At 40.6% G+C, this 22,225-nt stretch overlaps 1 protein-coding gene across 4 annotated transcripts in view; it reads left to right on the top strand.

The window, feature by feature from the left end:
• The window catches only part of PTPN12 (protein tyrosine phosphatase non-receptor type 12), a 122,417-nt gene extending 106,577 nt beyond the window's left edge, over window positions 1-15,840 (top strand). The window contains exons 13-15 of one of the 4 annotated variants that reach the window (XM_077471868.1): window positions 2,506-3,431; window positions 7,509-7,613; window positions 13,923-15,840. In XM_077471868.1, the coding sequence (XP_077327994.1) occupies window positions 2,506-3,431; window positions 7,509-7,613; window positions 13,923-13,987 (1,096 nt within the window). In that variant the 3' untranslated portion in view covers window positions 13,988-15,840. The remainder of the gene's footprint in view (window positions 1-2,505; window positions 3,432-7,508; window positions 7,614-13,922) is intronic. The other 3 variants (XM_077471869.1, XM_077471871.1, XM_077471870.1) reach the window with 3 other exon arrangements.
• Window positions 15,841-22,225: the final 6,385 nt, after the last annotated feature.

Below are 22,225 nucleotides of genomic sequence, written 5' to 3'. Positions count from 1 at the left end.
TTTTTTTCCTCAGTTTAGGCCAATACGCATTCTTCTACATATTTTTGTTAAAAAAAAAACGCAATAAACGTTTGGTTTGCACAAAAGTTATAATGTCTACAAAATGGGGAATAGTTTTATGGCATTTTTATAAATTTTTTAATAGTAATGGCAATCAGCGATTTTTATTTATTTTTTTTTTTCATGACTGCGACATTAAGGCGGACATGTTGGAGAATTTTGGCGCGATTTTGGGACCATTCACATTTATACAGCGATCAGTGTGATTGAAATTGCATTGATTACTGTGTAAATGGGACTAGCAGTGAAGGGGTTAACACTAAGTGGCGTTGTAGGGGTTAAGTATCCTAGGGATGTGTTCTAACTGGGGGGGGGGGCTACTTGTGACACATAACTGATCATAGATCCCGATCACAGGGAGCTATGAGCAGAAACAGTGTCACTAGGCAGAATGCTTGTTTACATGAGCATCTCCCCGTTCTTCCTCTCTGAGACTACTTGCAATCCTACTAGCGGAGCTCCTGGTGGGTGCACGCAATGGCATGGCGGCAAATTCAAAGGGACATACAGGTACGCCCATTTGCGCAGTCATGCCATTCTGCTGAAGTAAATCGTTGTGCGCCGGTCGGGAACTGGTTAAGTTCACCTTTGGGAACATGTTACATGTTCCACCCGTTTTTAGTTCATTGATTCCTCTTGTCAGATTGTATCTGCTTGCCTGTATGGGATGTTGGGCACACAGATACACTGGCAGATCTGTTGGAGACCTGCATGGCACCAGCGATCTGTTGATCACTAGTGCAATGCTTTACAGGCTCCAAAAAATACTTTTTTTTTTTTTTTTTTTTTTAACCAGCTGCACCAGATTTTGCATGCTCCAGTTTAATATATCAACCCCTGTGTGCTACACATTCCATGGTCCATCTTGGAAGCAAGAGAGGGTGATTGAAGTCATCATGGCAACAAACTATTTAACCACTTGGCGCCCACACTACATCATATGACGTCATGGGCTTTGTGGCGGTAAATCAGAATGATGCCTGAGGCCAGACATCATTTAGATATTGGCATTTTCAGCCGGCGATTCCCTGCACCATAAGAACAATCATAGTAGCTGTTCCGCCACTTGATCGTTCTTAGGGGCGGCGAGAGGAGAGGCCCTCCCGGTGCTTGTACCGACTGACGTACGTTGGAGCGAGAGCAATAATTCTAGCCCTAGACGTCCTCTGTAACCCAAAACATGTAACCAGTAGAAAAAAATTAAAGCATCGCCTATGGGGATTTTAAATAGCAACGTTTGGCGCCATTTCACGAGCATGTGCTATTTTTAAGCGTGACATGTTGGGTATCTATTTACTCGGCATATCTTCCTCTTTCACATTATGCAAAAAAATTGGGCTAACTTTAGTGTGTTTTGTTTTTAGGCATGAAACTGTGTTTTTTTTTTTTTTCCTGAAAAAAACATGTGCGAAAAATTGCTGCGCAAATACCGTGTGAGATAAAAAGTTGCAACGACCGCCATTGTATTCTCTAGGGTCTTTATGAATTTTACATGTATGAGAGAAATGTCAGAATTGGCCTGGATGCGAAGTGGTTAAGCATATGTTAATAGAATTTTTTATTTTTTTTTAACCCACCTTCATTTGACTTTTTCTGAGACATCCTGGTTTAAGATCTTTTGTGTATATACTGTATTTTTTAGATGCGATTTTTTTTTTTTTTTTTTTTTTTTTCTTTCAATCTTGAACATACACTGTGCTGATAAATACCTTTTTACACAATGCAGGGGATTGACCCCTTAGGTTGCACAGTACATATAACAAGCATGCTTTACAGCATATACAGGCTGACTTTACTGTTGTGGGTTTAGTAACAGTTGCATCTGCAAAGCACTTTTTGGGTGCAGAATAGAGTGAATGACTCCGATTTTTCTCCCTCCATTCTTTTAAATGTAGCATAGAATACCAGCCCAGTGTTCTAATGCAAGTATTGTCACATACGTCTAATATGTGGGCACTGCAATGTTTCTATTTGGTTTCCTGGAAGAAAGTGAAGTGTTGTCTATTTTTGGCATATGGGCTGCATTCCACAGCCTTGGCACTTAAGCTCTTATTTGATGTTAGAACCCCACGCTCTGTTGCTGAAAATTCAAAACTACTTGAGGGTTTTTCTTTGGGACTGTGCCAACAACTTTCTAAAGCTTTGAATTCATTTCTTTGTCCTCTATTACTTTTGTAGTTTCAGATTTCCTGTGAATGTTCCAAATGAGGCCCAAACTTTTTGTAAAATAGAACTTTTGCCACATGTATTCAAGTTTTATTGTATTGTGAATTCATACATTGGAATTGCTAGGGACTATTATGTTGGTGTAGATGCAGTCGGCGTATGCCATTGGTGTGTGTTTGTATGTGTGTGTGAATATATGGAAGTGCAATGTGACAATATCTCCGTAATGATTTATATGACAATATCTTCATAATGATTTTTATATCAATTTTAATATAGCTGCCTGGTTGAAGCAGATGTCAAGGAGGAAATTCTGCAACCACCAGAGCCTCATCCTGTTCCTCCAATTCTGACACCCTCACCTCCTTCGGCTTATCCTGCTGTGACTACAGTGTGGCAGGACAATGATCGCTATCATCCAAAACCTGTTTTGCATATGGCATCCTCGGAGAATACGACAGACATGAATGAGAACTATAGCAAATCTGGAGCTGTGTTGGCAAAGAATGAGCCTATTGTTGAGAAGAAGTTAGAGCGTAAATTAAGTATTGAAATAAAAAAAGTACCTCTCCAAGAAAGTCCAAAAAGTTTTGAAGCTAGTGCAGGCTTGCAAAGAGGACTTGGCATTAAAATGAAATCTGCTTCATCCTATGCAGTTGACCAATTAGCTAAGCCTCCAATGTCAACCTCTCTGGAGTCTCTCTCTGTTATGTCTTCAAACTCTTGTATTGACTGTAGGAGTTTTAAATCTGTTAAATCTTTAGAAGATGCACATCATCAGAGAAGTTGCAACCCTCCAAGACCAGACCATCTGCCTCTAGAGAAAGAACTTTCCATTTCTACTAACTTTGGCAATGAGCAAACAAAGAGTAAAAATGTGTCTTCCTCTGCTGATAAACATTTAGATACCTATTCCTTTGATAGTAAAACTGTATTAAATAGCAGTGTTCTTGCATCACAGACAACGAGTCTAAGTGATCACAGCAATGCACCAACACCTCAAGCACCGTTATCCTTTACCAATCCTCTTCACTCTGATGATTCGGATACAGAGGAAAATTCTTATGGATCCATGAAAAAAAGCCTGTCTAATATATCAACCGCAAGTGCCACTGTTTCTGCAGTCTCCGCAGAAAGTTCCACTAGAAAAGTAGTGCCCATGTCAATCGCCAGGCACGATGTAAAACACACAAGTGCTGCAAAAGGTAAGTCTTACTTTCTTCACGTTTCATTTTGAGGCACGCTTTTTATTGCTTACACAAGGCACCCCTTGCTATTGTTTTTGTGACAGTAAGAGACAGTCTTAACTTAGAAATAGGTTGTGTACCTTTAGCATTTTGTTTACTCTCTGGTTCCATTGCAAGGGATGACTTGAACCTCTTCTTGCTGATGGTACGCATGCATCCGCATGAGCCTTAAATCTGCATATATGCGTACCAGAATGTAAACGTGGCTGTACCGAGAGCGCCCGTCCTGCGTGCTCCTAGAAAGCTCTCGAATGCCAGTAGTGATCGGGAGATTTCCACTCATGCGACAGCCAATCAAAACATCAGAATCCTCTGGGGGGTGCTGGCGTTGAGGGGGTAAAGTGAACTGGCGCTTTCAACTTACCTCCCCTCCCTGTAACATTGTTTAGTTTTTTTTTACACAGAATGATGCAGTAACAGATTGGTGTCGTGTTTTCCAAATAGTATTTTGCACCAGAAGCATCTTGGCTGACATTGTCTGATTGCAATTGCTGACTATCCGGATGAATTCTGAAGTACCTGGGCAGATTTGGGAGTATTTCTTCTTTTTACATTGGTGACCTTTTTGCCCTGCACAAAATCGTAGCAAAACGTGGTAAAAAAAACCCCGCAAAATTGTATGATTTTCTGCTTGAAAACGCAATGCTCAGGTGTGAATGGGGCCTTAGGGATGGGAAGAGAATGCAACCTTTGTCAATTTTTTACTTGTTTGTGCATTCGAGAGACATCTGTTCCAAATGCATGCAGAACAGCGCCTTGAAATTTATGAGTTTTTGATCCTCTTCTGCATTTTAGTGCTAATTGGATCAAACCAGTGCAATGTTACCACTATTAGTGTAGGGAACAGTAAATGTGCTTTGGGGATTGATGTGACTGTAACAGTGTAAAATGTTAGCAGCTGTTTTGTATAGTTGCATGTCAAGGCCTACATATAAATACTTTCATGGCAAAGATCAGATCAAACGAATCGGTCTATTTTTAAAGTGACTTCATCCATCACCAAGTAAAAAATTTGTAAAAAGCCATACCCGTACAAAAGGTAAACAATTAGTGATACTAAAGTCTTTTTTTTTTTTCATTTAAAAATAATACATGTTATACTTGCCTGCTTTGTGTAATGGTTTTGCACAGAGCAGCCCATATCTTCCTCTTCTCAGGTACCTTGTCGGAACTCCTGGCCCCTGCTGAGTGCCCTCACAGCAAGCAGCTTGCTGTGGGGTCACCCAAACTGAGCCGATGCTTTGTGTGTCCATTCAGACACTGAGCTACTGCCCCGCCCCTTATCTCTCCTCATTGGCTGATTTCATTAACAGCAGCGGTAACTAATGATGCCCTGCTGAGGTCTTAGCTAATAAGGGAGAGTCCTGTACAACAGAGGCTCTCGTGCAACATCGCTGGATTGAGATGGGGCTCAGGTAAGTATTAGTGAAGCTGCTGTAAATGGAAGGTTTTTTTCTTCTTAACTTAGCGCATAGATTTACTGTGCAGATATGTGGCATTTTAGGCTCTTGAGTGCACGGCTGGCTGGTGCATTTACTCTCCGCCGCCTCCTGGTCACTCAGCACAGTAATATTTAGACATTCTTGGTTCTCACTGCCTACAGTGGACTGGTCATAGAAGGCATAACCCTCAGTATACATGGTGAATCATGGGCATAAGAAGTCAGCAGGCTTTCCAGATCACACTTGGTGGGGGGAGCAGGTTATTGCACCATCTCGGCTAATTGTCCTAATTTTACTAGACCAAACTATTGTCCTAAATCTGAGTCACTACCCTCTTTGAAGGTCCTCCTGTTGCACCCACTATTGCTTGATTATATGAGTGTGATGGCTGCTTTGTTTGAGGCCTCTAATTAAAGAGGATGCAAGCAGTGTCCATCTGATTCGCCTTACAGCTTCTATGCACCTTGACATGAAAAGGTTGCTCATTTGGCTCAGAGGACTCCCGCTCATATGGAAACCCAATCAGCGGATACCTCTCAAGCTTTAGTATATGATTCCCATCTTTACTGTTGTAGTGCACACATATCTTACCCTGGAACCGCTTGCATCAATCCAAAGGTAACAAACCTATGCTCCTTAAAGATGCCTAGGCTAAAACATTCCCTACACACTTGATCCTGTCCAGTACAGTAACTGGCCTAATCCAAAAAATAATTAAAAATCTTCATCTCTAGCTAGTGATTTCCTTCAACAATAACCCATTGAGGAGGGGTTCTCAACTTCTTCGCACCCAGCCACTGCACATATATGGCTGGGTGGGCCTTTCATCGATCTAAGTGGACGTACACAAACGTCCCTCAGAAGGCGCGTGATCCTCTGATGGCTGTGATCTCTGGACACAGCCAAGACCAGATCAGGATATGGGTGCTGTGATTGGCCGCCCTCATCATATGATGGCTGTGTCCAGTCACAGCCTTCACAGTGTAAACACGCATGCCTGTTGGGTAACGCTTCACGATTTGTACACTGAAGAGTCTGGGCTGGATTCTCAATGTGGAGAAGCCAGAGCCAGCAGAGAGCCTGAAGTATGGGTGTTTTATAAAGGTGTTTTTGTCTCTGGGGGAAAAATGTGGAAATATATTTTATACTTGCGTTAAACCTGTGTACTTCGGGGGACTGTCCTAGGAAGTCCCTGATTTTTACTTTGTAGTCATTTAGAAATTGCACATGAAAATTTGCACATTGAAAAAGTGTGTGTGTGTGTGTGTGTGTGTGTGTGTATATGCATAGAATTCCTCAACTTGCTAATAGACTGCCCAAAGTCCAAGTCAATGTTTGCTGCTCTTTTGCGAGAGACCAGTTGTTGGTAAGTCAAAGTATACATTGCCTGCACACCAAGATTTTTGAAATTCTGTCAGAACATTTATTCAGGTGAGGCTACTTAGGCACATGTTAAATCTTAAATGCAGGTGTAACATGTTTCTAAAGGTGAACTTTGACTTTGCCTGGGTTTTCAGCGTTAAAGGCCAAGTGCATATGTGGCTATTCTCATGGATTCAGCCCTGTAATTACTCTGAGCAAAATGTATTTAAAGTAAACTGCATAATATTTAGTTTTCTAAAGCACTGTTAAACATTTCTCAAGTATTTTTTTTAAAATAAATATTTTTACCACTTTTTATTTTTTTTTATTTTTTTAATCATCATGGTGCTGCTGAGCTCCTCCCAGTCCTCTTTTAAGCTACTTCCTGTCTACATGCACTCTTTTCAGTGACTGCTCCAATTCATTACTCTGGGACAATTTTCTAATGGCAACAGTGGACTGTGACCACTCAATTAGGGTTGGCATGGTCACTTGTGGCCTGTACCAGGGGCATATTAGGATGAGAACATCGGACCACAGCTAGGAAAATTATCATGCTACAGCATCAAGTGTCTGAATAAGGACTTCCATGGTAGAATTACCAGGTCTTCCTTCTTTTTTTTTTTTTTTTTTTTTTTAAAAGAGGATTTTTAAAATATTGATATGTTAACGCTTATGGGAGTTTAGTGATTGTGTTTAGATCTGCTTTAAAGCTGAGTTCCAACTAAAAGTGGAACTTCTGCTTTAAGCACTCCTCGACCCCTAATTTTTTGAGGGGGTCCACTACCTTCCTTCCCCCCTCCCTCCCTGTAATCTTCTGGGACACGTCACGTTCCCAGAAGATTGCCTGGTCAATGGCAGTGTGAGTCCGGCCGTGGAGCTGCAAGCTGTTACGGTCGGGGTCCACAGTTGCTTTTACGGCACCGCAAGGAGGGGGGGGAGCGAGCCGCATCGGTGGACCATGGGACCGATAAGTGTCTGTTTATTAAAAGTTGGCAGCTAACACGTTTTGTAGCTGCTGACTTTTTAACAAACTAAAAAATGGGTGGAACTCCGCTTTAAGGACGAAGTCGTCTTTTACACAAATGAAAGTGTAAGAGTAGAGTAGCAAATAGTTGAAACCCTTTTAGGTGTTTGGTTTTTAGTAGGGAGGAGGACCTATCCCGTAGGGAGGACTTCCATTTTCTTACGTTGTTTTTAATTTTTGTACCATTTTTGTACCATTTTATAGATCATGCAAGAGACCAACTAGCTGATGCCATTCCAGATACTGCACTGCAAAATTCCATTGACTTGAAAGACCATTTGAAAACACTGCAGAAGAGTTCAGACATTGGTACATTTTTTGTGATTTCTCCTCTATAGTGCAAGAAATGGTGGTTAATTTTTTTTTTCATTTCATTGCTTCAAATGCAAGTCGGGCATTTCCAATTCTATTTTAAAGGATATGTGCGCATATTTTTTTCCCCCCTTTTTCCTTTACTTAAAACGAAACCCCCCATCTAACATTACAGCTTCACACAATATGCTCTTTTTTTTTTTTTTCTGATCAAATATGCACTAAAAATTCAGCAAGCAGGATTTTTAACACCGCTTCAAAAGGTGCTGATAATGGCCGACAAATTCATGATTTTAAAAATTCAAATATAATACTTTTTTTTTTTTTTTTTTTTTTTATAGTTGCCTAGTAGGTAAGACAATAATCCATCCAGTTCAACCTGTGTAGGTGTACGTATGTCAGTGTCTATAATTTCCCATATTCCCGCATGTTGTGTTCTTTAAGATACACATCCAAGAGTGTTTTAAAAATATCCATACTCCCTACTGCCACCACCAATTGTGAAAGTTCCACATCCTTATTGCTCTGACATTAACCCCCCCGTGCAGTTTAAGGTTAAACCGCTTCTCCAATCTCATTGTGTGGCCCTGTGTCCTCTTACACTCCCTGAGACTGAATTTGGCGAGAAACATTTTTGTGCTTGTAGTCGTTCCTTATAATTGAGGTTGTCCAGGCCCCTTATTAATTCCGTTGCCCTTCTTTGAACTCTCTCCAGTTCTAGCACCTTCATTCTGAGGACTGGTGACAAGAACTGGACAGAGTACTACAGATGTGGCATAACCAGAGTTTTACAAAGTGACAGGATTATCGTTTAATCCCTGGAGTAGGTCTCCTTTTTTATGCATGCTAAAATTCAGCCTTGGTAGCTGCAGCTTTACATTGCATGCTAGTGCTTAGTAGACATGTGCATTTGTTTTCATCCGAATTTCGGGTATTTTCGTTATCGTTAAAACAAATAACGAACATGCAGAATCCGAAAACCGGAACATCCGACATAAACCAATGCTTTATTTGCATTTTTGTTGCAACAACAGTTTGATATAGATAGATTTGACATGACGCTGACGATCTGTGTCCATCAAACCTGTGGTAGAATGTGCTTAACCTTGGCTCTATTAGTCCAAGATTATTCGACATGGAGAGAAAAGATTCGATGAAGCGAGCTGACATTTATGGTCAAATGCTCTGCCCATAGGCTATAGAAGAATTCTAATGTTGGCTGACTAATAATAACAATATAATTATTACTAGTGTCATACAACATTAGAATTCTACTATAGCTTGTAGGCGGAACATTCGACCAGAAATGTCGTCGTACAGTTTAGCTGCTCCGTCTAATCTTCTTAGAACATTTGACACACCATAAGCCTTCAATGACAGATTCAACCTTAATTTTGGATTTTCGGACGAATGCATTTTTTAACGCAACTAAATAAATAAAAATGAATTTCGGGAGTATGTTTTTCGGAAATATTTCGGTGTGCACATGTCTAGTGCTTAGTCTCATCTACTAGGATCCACAAATCTTTCTCCATCCTTGATTCCCCCAGATGTTCTCCCCTAGTGAGTAGTTTGCATTTGTTTGTTGCCACCAAGTGCATTACTTTACATTTCTCCACATTAAACCTCATTTGCCATGTAGTTGACCACGCCGTTATTTTGTTCAATTCTGCTGTAAAATTTCTATATCCTGATGTGAAGTTATTGCCCTACCTATTTTTGTGTCGTCCGCAAAAAATGAGATTGAGCTATTTATTCCAGCCTCTATATCATTTATGAATATATTTATTAGAATTGGTCCCAAGACAGAACCTTGGGGTACCCCACTTACCACTCCATACTAGTCTGAGTACATGTTATTTATGGCCACTCTTTCGGCACGCCCTGTAACTAGCTTTTACCTAAGAACAAACCTTATGGTCCATGCCTGCAGACCTCCACTTGTAAATTAAACGCTTACGGGCAACTGTTTCAAATGCTTTTGCAAAATCCAGATAGACTAAATCCACAGGCCTTCCCCTGTCTAGATGATGGCTCACTTCCTCATAGCATGTTAGCAGTTTGATCTGGCAATAATGACCTTTCGTAAAGCCATGCTGATTACTACTGAAATTTTTTTCTTCTGAAAATTTTTGGATAATAGTGCCTTTATCATCCCCTCCAATAATTTACCCACTATTGATGTTGGCTTGACTGGCCTGTAGTTTCCAGGGATTTGTCTCTGGCTTTTTTGAATAATGGTACCACATTGGCTTTTCTCCAATCAGCTGGTACAATTACTGTCCATACGCTGTCCACACAGATTAGGAACAATGGTCTAGCTACAACCTGACTGAGTTCTGTGAACTTTCGGGTGTCCTGGTGATTTATTTGTATTGTTTATCTAGTCTTTCCTCAACTCTGCAACCTTAAAAGATTTCAATTTGTTTTTTAATTGAGTTGAATAGTTTATAGGTCACAGTAAAGGTGGGAAAAGTTCTGAATTTTTTTTTTTTTTTTTAACATCACAGAAACCTTACATTTTAGCAGGGGTGTGTAGACTTTATATCCACTGTCCATGGGGTCGATTGAGAAAAACCTCAAAAAATAACATTTCACTATCTGTTTTATTACCCTTGTTACACCACTGTTGGCCCCTAAGCAAAGCTATTTCTATAGGAATGGATCCCTCTGGCCTCCCTGACCTTAGTATTGTGTATTTTTAGCTTCAAATGATCCCACCAAGTTCATCAGGTTTTCCCTAATAGGAGTCCCTATAATTGGGCCTTATATACTTTTTTTTTTTTATATTCTTTCGTTTTTGAGTGTTCACAAAGGTACTCGCACCTCTTCTTGCTCTTCAGTGCGGCATCCAGAATAAGGGGTTATTTAGATGACCGCCTTCTGAAGACCTTATTGTCCACAAGATGCTTCAGCCTGGGTGATCAACAACCAAAAATCTGCTTTCCGACCCTCTTCACCTGGCATACTTGGACTTGATTCCAGACACGGCTCAATCAAAAGCCTTCCTTCCAGAAACCAAACTGCACTCTCACATAGCTTACACTTGGGACCTGAGATCAGAGGTACCCCTCTTTTATGAGCGTTCTGGGCCATCATAACATTCTAGTTGGCATGAAATAAGCATGCTCCTGCTTTCAACCTAACAATGCTCCTAAGTGAGGATTTGCCTAATTTAATGGATCCCCAACCCAGCCTTGACAATGATAAAGTAAAATTTTTTTACGTTAACCTCCATCGCATTCTTGCATTGCATACATTAGGGAAAAAAATGTTTTCCATTTGACAGAGAGGGTACCTGTATATCTGTGTTTTCTTGGTTGTTTTCTATCTCTGATCCCCGCGGGTATGGGCAGGTATGGTAGTCATATCTGGCGCACTGTCTCTTGGGAGCACTTCATTTTCCCAGGAGTCAGTGCAGATGCCCGCCGTTGTGTGTTGTGTTATCGTTGCCATACAACGGGAAGGGAACTCCTGATGACGCCGCCTGTTGTGATGGCAACATAGAAGTTTATGGCGCTTCATGCCGTACAAACTGAGCGGGAGTGAGCAGTGAATGCTGGTAGCTCAGCATTCACTGCATCCAGGAAGAGAAGTATATGGTCCCCCCGCCCAATTATACTTGCCTAGGTTGATGCTGCATCTGTCCCCCACCACCTCTGAACTGAACCACTCTCGCGCCTCTCTATTGAGGCTCGCTGCCTCGCGCTCTCTCCCCCTCCTGACCTGCCGGGCTGCATGCTCAGATATCCATTTTTCTGGCAGAAATGATTTAGTCACCATACATAGCAAGAACGAGCCATCAAACGTCACTGGTGTTTTAAAAAAGTCAGCGTAAGTTCTTCTACGATTAATCCTAGGTTTGATTCAAAGTAGAATTAAACGAAGTCCGTAATTGGATCTACACACTCTGTTTCAGTCCAGGTTTCCAAGCTGAGGACTAACCTGTTGCTGTGTGATACTCTTGTTTCAGAAGACAGCAGTGTCTAAGGCCTAATATGTCTTCCGAACGATTTTTTTTTTTTTTTGACAGATTGAAACCACTGTTTAAAAATGCCTGTTTAGCCACGTTTGCATGCCGCGTTTGCGTCTAGGAGCATTTAAGATGACGACATAAGACCCTCCCAAAGCACAAACAAACAGCCATTCTGTGAGACCAGATTGAGGAGCAGCAGTGTAATTGTATCTACCTCAATTTCGGTGTTTTTACTATGGATCCCATAATGAGCATATGTGAGGAACATATGCTCATTATGAGATCCATAGTAAAAGCACCCAAAATTGAGCTCCCGACGTTGCTGTTGATGAGCCTGGAAATATGTCAAATTGTGTGCGAGGACCAGAGTTTGTCGCTAATTAACTCATCCATTGATTGCACAGTGCATGTCTGTAGGATATATTTTCAACATGTACGTAAAGCTAGTGGTGGATTGGATCATGGGCTCATTAGGGGTATGTAAATGGTTTATGAAGCATTGCAAGCAATTACAAGTGTTTCTAAAAAAAACTTTAGTGGTTTTTCATAATTTGCTATCATTTTTAAGTTTTGTAATGTAAAAAAAGTGCATCTTTTTAAAAATTTTGAAACGAAAAACGCAGCTAAACGCCGGTACCGCGTTTGGCATCTGAAATGTTGGAAACTTTGGCATCTGAACTCATTTTTTTGCCTTCAAAGAGAGACCTCTAAGCGCAACTGCCTAAAACATCATTAAATGAACCTGTGTACATGTACACATAAGATAACATTGGATGAGCTCAGGGGCAGCTGAAAAAAGCATCCAACTGCCTCAGAACGTCCGTTTACCAGCAGCGGTGTACATGAGGCCTAATAAACGTATGTTGTAGAGCAGCGTTTCTCAACCTTTTTTCAGTCAAGGCACCCATTAAAATTATGGAAAGTCTTGAGGGGACCCCATTCTAAAATTTAGGATAACTATTCTAATAGTTTTTACACAATGCAGCAACATCCACACATAGGACACAATGTTGGAGGTGATTTATTCTTCTGATGCAAATACACTTTTGCACACTGGTACTGACTAGTATTCCTAGGTTTCTCTTCTCCCTCAATTCTCTCCATCAGTCAGCTAATGTCACCCCAGTACTGTGGCAGAGGTGGGTCAAACAAGGATGCTGTGGAGACATCCCCCATATCAACTGATGTCACTGGTGATTGGGATGTCAGTGTCTGGAAAGTCAAAATGGTGCATAATGAAAACCTGTGACTTTGTGTAATGAAAAGGCTGGCTTGATCCACCTGCTGCAATTTTTGATAATTTTTTTTAGCCATTTTGCCAAGGCACCCTGGTTAAAAAAAAGACATAAAAAATAAATAAAAGTCCTGCAAGCAGCAGCTTTGAAGCACTTTAGGGGCAGTATATACACCACTTCTTGAAGTGCCCCCCCCCCCTGCCCATTGAAATTAATGGGCAGTGTCGCTTTTAACCCTTTAATTGCTCGCTAGTTTTAGCAGCGCGTTAAGGCAGACGCTGGTGCACTGGCAGTGTGAAAGGATGTATCCAACCTAGAGTGCGTGCGGTTTTTTTTTCTTTTTTTTTTTTTTCGTGGAACGCAGCCTTTTGTAATGCCCACATTTTCCTTTTTCACATTACATATTTACTTTTGAGAAGATTAATTTACCACGTCAAACAGATACAACTTGATAGTATTTGTGTCTGTTGGCTTGTATAATGTATTTGTATGCTCCCCCCCCTCATCTGTTGTGCAGTGTAAAGTTGGACATACATTTATACAATTTTCTTATTCAATTTCTACATTTACCTTAAACTATGTATTGCAAAGGCCTGCTTGATTGCATACAAATTTAAAGCATTTGGGTTTGACCTCATATTATATAGTTTTGGTAAATCTACAGGAAATTTGTATATTGTATGGCCAGCCTTGTTCCCACAAATGCTTTGCTACTTGTTTGAATTTGACATGGGTAGAATATTGTACCATGATAACAGATGTAATCAAACACAAACCAGAAATCCATTTGATTTGCTCAAAATAATGGGAATACAGTTTAACACTGAGTGCCACATGCTCCAAAAAAAGTTGAGCCAGACTTTTTAATCAGCCAAGGTACAATTGCTGTACATTTATGTAATAAGCTATGGAGGAATATGTATGTTTTATACACAATCATTTGAGATCAGTTCTTGCAATCGACCAGTTTTTTGTTGGTTTTTGCACTAAAATTGTTATAAAGAAAGGCTTATTGATTGCTATGAGCAACAAGGACTGCTTTTTTATTTTTCAGAATGCCCTAGCCATTTTCAGTGATGAGTGTTTGTTTCTCAGCAGGTTTCAGTAACAGCGATGAGACTGGAAGATCAGGGGATTCGGCTGCAGACTGTACGCAATGACTCAGAAAATTCCAGTCATTATTCTGTGAACCCAAGCAAGATGTTTTGCCTTTTTAAATGGACAGAATCCTTTGCATTACACGATAGCCTGCCTGTTTGTGGAAGACTGTACCATACAAAAGTGCCACTAAGAAAAAGTATTCCGTGACCATTCAGTGTGTAGGTCTGCCTACACAAGGGTACACTACTGTATAATTCCATATAAAAATAGTTCATATTTAAGATGGATTACTCCAGTATCAGTGCTAAACATTTTTTGCTGGGACCATATACCTGCCTTATATAACACTTTGGTTTAAAACAGAAAAAGTATTACCTATGATTTTGTAACTTAATGTATTATTGCCTTAATGTCTTTTAACCCTGTTACACCGCTGCTTGTAGATCTGTTAATATAGTGATACTTTTATGATAGTTTACAGACTACTTTTTTGCTAACTTTCTGATTACATTGTATGCATTATTTTGTATTTGTACAGGGCTAGTAGGTATATTTGATTTAACTGTAGACAAAATATTAACAGAAGATGTAAGAAATCCTGGGCATGGTCTTAAATTGTTTTCCTGATACAGAATGTAAATTATTGGCCCTGTTTTTAGGCTTTTCTTTTCCTATTTTTTTTTTTTTTAATCATTTATAGCTGGATGACAGATGCCAGCATTACAGGATAACCGATACGATTGTAATACAGTTTGTAAATTGTAAGCTAAAGGATATTTTTATAATATACTGTTTCATTGTCAAACCCCATTATGCGTTTTTACTTGTGCACTATAAATAGAAAACTTTAAGCTGAACTGTAGGCAAAAATAGCGTACAAATTATTGTAGCTGTGCTATTATTACATGCCTAATGTAAGTGCCTTATTCGATTTGGTAACAGCCTCATGCAGTCCCCTGTACAACAAAGCTGAAAGAGAAACTACACCGTATCAATTAGGTGTTCTACAGTGCAAGTAATGTGCTGAAAGGAGGCGTGAGCAGAGTCATCAGTGTGCTGCTTCTCCATTAACTGTCCAGTCTCAGAATGAGGAAGAGGCCTCCTCAACAATCTGCCTCCATGGTCATAGGTCCTGTCTTTCCCCTCTCCTGTCCCTGGCTCGTTACTGATGCACGGTCTTAGGTCCCTTTTCACATGAGGTCCTATTGGATCGGCTTGTCTGTTTTTAAGGCGGACCCAATTGGACCTTTTATTCTCTATAGAGCAACCGATTTAAACAGACTTATGTCCGTTTACACCTGCCTACCTCCAAATATGATTCAGCAAAAAACAAACCTAAGGGAATCCGTTCCCCTCCATCTGGTTAAATCAGGGCAATTGGGTGTAAATGAACAACTGGTCTTATTTACATCCAACCACCCAAAGAGCAGAGCAGGCTGTGTTTACTCTGCATAAACTGAGTGGACATACCCTGGCATCAGCGGACAGATCCCCTGCTGAGAAAAGCCAAGTTTAGCCGAGTCTTACCCATGTGAAAGATGTCTTGCTAAGCAAATAGGTACAGGTGTGCATTGCATCAACGGCAGAATATGTGCCACTACTTCCAAAATTTTAGGGATCCTTGGGGTAAAACCTTGTGCGCAGCAATGCTTTGACCTTCAAATTACCATTGATGCAAACGCAAAATGACCTAGCTTTATATACATGCGATATGTTATAAACAAGCTTTTTAATGGTTCTGTTTGTCTTTAAAGCACATTTCAGTTCAGTCCATGAGTGCTGAATAAAGATCAGATGTTGGCTGTAGCTTTTAGCAACTTTTAAGAATTGTGGGATATAAAGAGACCTTGATAGTGACCACATTAAATAATGCTGAAGACTATCCAATAAAGATAATGCAGTGCAAATTTAATTCTGTCTATTTCTTCCACACACCTCAAGTGCTCAAACCCTTTCAGCATCGTGATTCTGTACATTCATCTCGTTGCCACACATATACGAGGCACCGCCTATGTACTGTGCCCTTATACGTGCAGACATCCTGAGGAAGGCCACTACTGGACAAAACCCATAGGGAAGGTTGCAACGTGATCACATTGGAGGTGCCACAAAAATGTGGCTTGAGATATACTGTATACTTGTATGATAAATGGCATTTGGCCATGTAAATTTTTTTTATTCTGGTTTGTATTTTGCAATACATTGACGTTCTTTTACTACAGGGTGTTAATTCTTTAATACTGTGAACCATTTCAAACTTCTGTTTGGAATTAGTCATGATAAGAAATGAATAGTACATGAGCATGATTAGACCTGCTGTTTGCCTTAACACCTGAGGAGTTTACATAGACACTGAAGGGTTTAGCACTGAGGTGCAGGTAAAGAATATACACACTTTGAGTAGACTTGTTGCTCGCTGTTTTCTTTATTGGATGATTTAAGCTAGATATGAATTTGGGCATCTCACAAGCCAAACTTTTTTTTTTTACTGCCAGGTCATTCCTGGCTCGCAGCTTGTTGGAAAGGATTTTAAAAAAATCTAATTGGGAGATTTGATAATTTTATGTATTGCACATTTCTGACAAGGATTACAAAACTGATGTACAATTGAATGGATATGTATCTTTAATAGTGTTTCAAATATTGTAAAGCTAATTTTAGTATTAGTGATGTCTCATACATTAATTTTATAACCTGAATAATCTGTTGGTTGTATCCATCCAGCTTTAGGATCAGAGACAACCATGCTACCCACCTCCATAACTGCATAATCATGACAGGAAACATTACCTGCACAAAATGGTTCAACTGATATATGGTGACAGTGTAGGGCAGGGATATGCAATTCGTGGACCTCCAGCTATTTCAAAACTACAAGTCCCATCATGTCTCTGAGTGTCATGCCTGTGGCTGTCAGTCTTGCTATGCCTCAAGGGACTTGTAGTTCTGCAACAGCTGGAGGTCCGCTAATTACATATCCCTGGTGTAGGGTTTTTGCTTAGCTCTGACACACTACTATAAAGTATCATATTTATTTTAACAGTGTTAACTGGAAGTTGGTATATGACTGTTAGGTTAAAAGAAAAAGTACACTTTCAGAGGAAGTTCACTGATCCTGTTTGCCTCTTTATTGGATATTCACTGCATTTGAGCATCACAAACCAAAAACACTACAGTGGAACCTTGGGTCACGAGCATAATCCGTTCCAGGAGAATGCTTGTAATCCGAAGCAATCGCATTTCAAAGCGAGTTTCCCCATAGAAGTCAATGGAAACAAAGATAATTCGTTCTGCATTTACTTCAATGACATGCAATACCGCATGTGGCCAGAGGTGGAGATGCTGGAAAGGCTCAGGAACTAAGTATTTCTGATCTGCTCAGTGTGTCCCTAGCGCCCTCGCACTTCTGGCCAAATGAGGTACTGCACAGCCCATTAGCTTAAATTCTGCTCGTTTTGTGAGACACTTGCAAACAGAATAAAAAAAAAAAAATAGTTGCTTATCTTTAAAAAAGCTTGTAAACCAAGGTTCCACTGTATTTCATTTATATGGAAAATTAACCTCTATGCTTTATTTTGTTGAGAAATTGCTTAAAAACAACCCCCTAGCAGTTCTGGCCGTGGCTATCTTGAGTATTGTTTTGGTGTAGAAAATAGTTCATTTGAGCCACCTTGGCCCAAATGATCTAGTTAACCACTTCAGCCCTGGAAGGATTTGCCCCCTTCCCGACCAGGCCATTTTTTTTGATACGGCACTGCGTCGCTTTAACTGACAATTGCGTGGTCATGCGATGCTGTACCCAAACTAAATTTGTCTCCCCCCCCCCCCCCCTACAAATAGCGCTTTCTTTTGGTGGTATTTGATTATTCATGCAGTTTTTAAATTTTTATTTATTTTTTTTGCGCTATAAACAAAGTGACTTAAAAAAAACACTTAGGCTTTTTGCTACAATATCCCCCAAAAAAAAGGTTTAGGCCGATATGTATTCGTCTACATATTTTTTGGTTAAAAATAAGCTTTTTGATTTATTTGTGCAAAAGTTATAGCAACTACCAAATAGGGGCTAGATGTGTGTTTTTACTGTACTAGTAATACCGATCTGCGATTTATTTTAACCAGGACTGTGACATTGTGGTGGACAGATCGAACACTTTTTTTGCTAAAAATATCCACTGATTATTGTATAAATGTCAGTGGAAGGGAGGGGGTTAACACTGGGAGGCAATCAAGGGGTTAAATGCGTTTCCTCACTGTGTTCTAACTAGTGGAATGGCAGTGACACACACATCCCAGTTCTCGTTCTGTCACGAGCAATCACGGATGCCTGGAGGACATCGCGCCTGCCAGGCACGTGCATTGGCTCTGGGCGCGCGCACGTCGTCTCGTGCACGAGCGGCCTGCGCGGCCCCTGAAGGGTGCGTTCTGTGATCAGCGAGTCTGAGACTCGCCTGATCGGAGCAAGGGGTCGATCCCGACCTCTTACCACGTGATCAGCTGTCAGAAAAATAAAGGCTGATCACCGGTGGCCGTGAGAGGGACTTCAGTCCCGATCAAGTCATCAGTGCCCACCTGCCCCCTGCCAGTGCAACCTAATTAAAGTAAATGTGCCACCCCTTAGTGCCCACAGTGCCCCATATCAGTGCCCACAATCTGCCTCAACAGTGCTGCCCCTTATATGCCACATATCCGTGCCCATCAGTCCCATCTATCAGTGGTACCCATCTGTGCCACCTTAACTGCCTATCAGTGCCCACCAGTGCCACCTCATCAGCGCATTTCAGTGAAGGAGAAAAATGACCTGTTTGCCAAATTTTATAACAAACTATTAAACATGATTTTTTTTTTTAGCAAAAAATAAAACTCCCAGCTGTAATTAAATACCACCAAAAGAAAGCTCTATTTGTGGGGGGAAAAAAAATGATAAAAATTTCATTTGGGTACGGTGTTGTATGACTGCGCAATTGTCATTCAAACTGCATCAGTGCTAAAGGCTGAAAATTGGTCTGGGCAGGAGGGGGGGGGGGTTTAAGTGCCCAGTAAGCAAGTGGTTAAAGAGCCGACTTATACATACGGTGATTTGTTCAGCTGTGCAATCTGCCGCAGTTTAACTGGCTGCTGATTGGCTAAAAAGTGAAGGTTAAGGTGGAGATCAGCTTTAAAGTGGTTGTAAAGTCTCCACAATAAACTCCCATGATAGGTTCTCTTATGGGGCAATATAATGACTTTTTATTTATTTTTTCAGCAGCAATATAATCTCTAAATACCTTTTTCTGCACAGAAGCATTGCTGGGGTCTTAATGAGGTTGAAAAACCTCCTGTCATGGAGTAGCCGCTGCCCACCCTGAGCCCTACAATTCCTGTGAAAGGAATGGGCACACCCGCTTTGGGCGGTGACTCGTGTCCAAGATTTGATAGCAGCGCAGCCATTGGCTCCCGCTGCTGTCAATCAAATACAATGATGCTGGGTTTGAGTCCTGCTGTCTGTTAAGATGCAGCAGGACTCAAACCCGAGGGACCCCAGAAGTGGAGGATCAGGGCAACGCTGTGCAAAACCAACTGCACAGAGGAGGCAAGTATGATATATTTAAAAAAAAAAATCATAATTTAGTAACCATGCAAGCTGGCCACACATTGTACAATTTTCTTATTTAATTTACTTTAAATTATTTAGTGGAAGAGCATGCCTAGTTGCATACAAATTTAAAGTGTTTTGGGTTTTACCTCATAAAATGGCTTTGGTAAATCTAAAGGAAAATTGTATAATGTATCGCTAACGAATGATGTGGGTTCAATACACCAAAAGTAATTGGCCTCCATCCCAATTTTTAGACAAAGAAAAAGTAAAGTGGTCAGTGGGACTTTAAATGAGGCCAATCACTGTATAAAGTAAACATGTAGGATATAAAACAATGTTGCTTTTATGGGTTCCAACAAAAAAAAAAAAAAAAAGGGGGGGGGGGTAAATTTGAGAGAGATATATACCAAAAGCAGTTTTGGCAAAGAACATTTTAGTATACCATGTGAAATCATGTATAACACTTGAAATACCACAAAAATGCATTTACAGAATTACATACACGCAGAGCATGCTGAAAACTGCATATAAATATTGACACCATGGTAATAGGCATAACAAAGTAAAAACAAGTCCTGCACAACATGGGCCACTGGAGGGGCTGAATGATTAAAAAAAAAAAAATCTAGAGTAAAAATAAGAGACATAAAATCATCTGTATTGACATCATGTATCTATGTAAGCCGACGCGTTTCAGTTGGGTATACCAACTCTTCAGGGGCGAATGCAATGGTGATCTATAAAGAAACATAACCATACGGTATAATATTGTAATAGGAATAAATGTGTAAGGGACAGGATAGACATCCGCATAATGTATGGCCAGCCTTAAGCAGGATACACACACTACAATTTTCTGTAGATTTTATTTTTTCCTTCAGATTTACCAAAACCATATAATATGGAGGTCAAACTTCAAGCGTTTCAATTTGTATGCAATCAAGGAATTCCTTGCACTACATGGTTTTGGTAAATCTAAAGGAAATCAGACAAAACTTATATAGTGTGTATGGGGTCTAGGACTGGATTCACACCTGTGCCTTTTGCATATTTGCACTACAGAACGTGTACCATAGAAAACCATGTTAAATGAACTGTAGTCCAAAATGCATAGGTGTGAATTCACCCTAAAGCCTTGTACACATGGTACGATTATTGGCCAACCTACTGTCTGATTTTTGTCTTAAGGGCGTGTGCCAGGCTCTTGTCTTGCATACTATGGTCGTGCAGCAAATGCGAAAATGTAACGACGTTGTACAAGCAATTTCAGCTCTTGAGCACCACCCTTTGGGCACCTTCTGCTAATTTTGTGTTCGGTGAGCATTGATTCTGAGCATATGTGTTTGTACTCTCAACTTTGTACTGACCAAAGAAAATCAGACAACAGACAGTTGTCCGCCGAAAATTTACTAGCTTGTCGGCTGAAAATTGGGCTGTTTTTATTTTGCGATCTCGTGCTTTCCCGCCTGGAAGAGAGGGGTGGGGTCTTATTGACCCTGCATCTCTTCATAAAGAGGACCTGTCGCACACCATTCCTATTACAAGGGATGTTTACATTCCTTGTAATAGGAATAAAAGAGATAAAAAAAAATTTAAATGTCCCTGGTAGCGAACAGGAGTAAACGCACATGCAAGTCCCACCCATATATGTAAACACCGTTCAAACCACATGTGGGGTATCGCTGTGTGCACAACAATTCTAGCACTAGAGCATGTCCCATAACCGTGCAATTGGCAGTTAAAGCAATGCAGTGCTGAATCGCAAAAAGTGCTCTAGTCTTTGGCTTGCAAAATGGTCCAGGGCTTAAGTGGTTAATAATTTTTTTTTTTAACCACTTGAGACCCGCGCTATAGCCGAATGACAGCTACAGCGCGGTTCTCCTTTTCCGGGACTACGTCTATTGACGTAGTCCCGTGCACGAGCTGCCTGCGCACCCCCCTGAGGGGCGCGCTCTGTGATCGGTGAGTCTACGAGACTCGCCTGATCACCGATCCGTGCAAGGGGTCGATCCCGACCCCTTATCACGTGATCAGCTGTCAGCCAATGACAGCTGATCATGTGATATAACGGAGCCGGTAATCGGCTATTATTCCTGAGAAAAAAAAAGCCGATCACGGCCAGCCCTGCCAGTGCCCACCTGCCCCCTCATAACTATTCATAATAAAAAATGTGTGCCACCCAGCAGGGCCCATAGTCCCACCCAACAGTGCCCACAATCTGCCTCAACAAAGGTGCTGCACCCCAGTGCCACATATCTGTGCCCATCAGTGTCATCTAGCAGTGCCACCTATGCAGCCCATCAGTGCCGCCTCATCAGCACACTTCAATGAAGGAGAAAAATGACCTGTTTGAAAAATGTTATAACAAATTATTAAACATGATTTTTTATTTTTTTTGCATCTTTTTTTTGTTTGTTTAGCAAAAAATAAAACTCCCAGCTCTGATTTAAATACCACCAAAAAGAAAGCTCTATTTGTGGGGAAAAAAAAATGATAAAAATGTCATTTGGGTACAGTGTTGTATGCCCGCGCAATTGTCATTCAAAGTGCATCAGCGCTGAAAATTGGTCTGGGACAGAGGGGGGTTTAAGTGCCCAGTAAGCAAGTGGTTAAGCAAAAACTGTGTTTTTACATGTAGCAAAGAAATGTGCAATTGGCCTGGGTGGTAACTGCTTAAAGCGAGAAGAGAGCTGGATGAATTTTTTTTTTTTTTTTTTTTTTT

Source organism: Lithobates pipiens, unplaced genomic scaffold (assembly GCF_037356315.1).
Source record: "Lithobates pipiens isolate NorthernLeopardFrog02 unplaced genomic scaffold, aLitPip1_a1.2 Scaffold_8, whole genome shotgun sequence".
NCBI classification, from domain to species: domain Eukaryota; kingdom Metazoa; phylum Chordata; class Amphibia; order Anura; family Ranidae; genus Lithobates; species Lithobates pipiens.
Note: the sequence above shows the minus strand (reverse complement) of the source record. Positions and strands in the feature narration are given on the sequence as shown.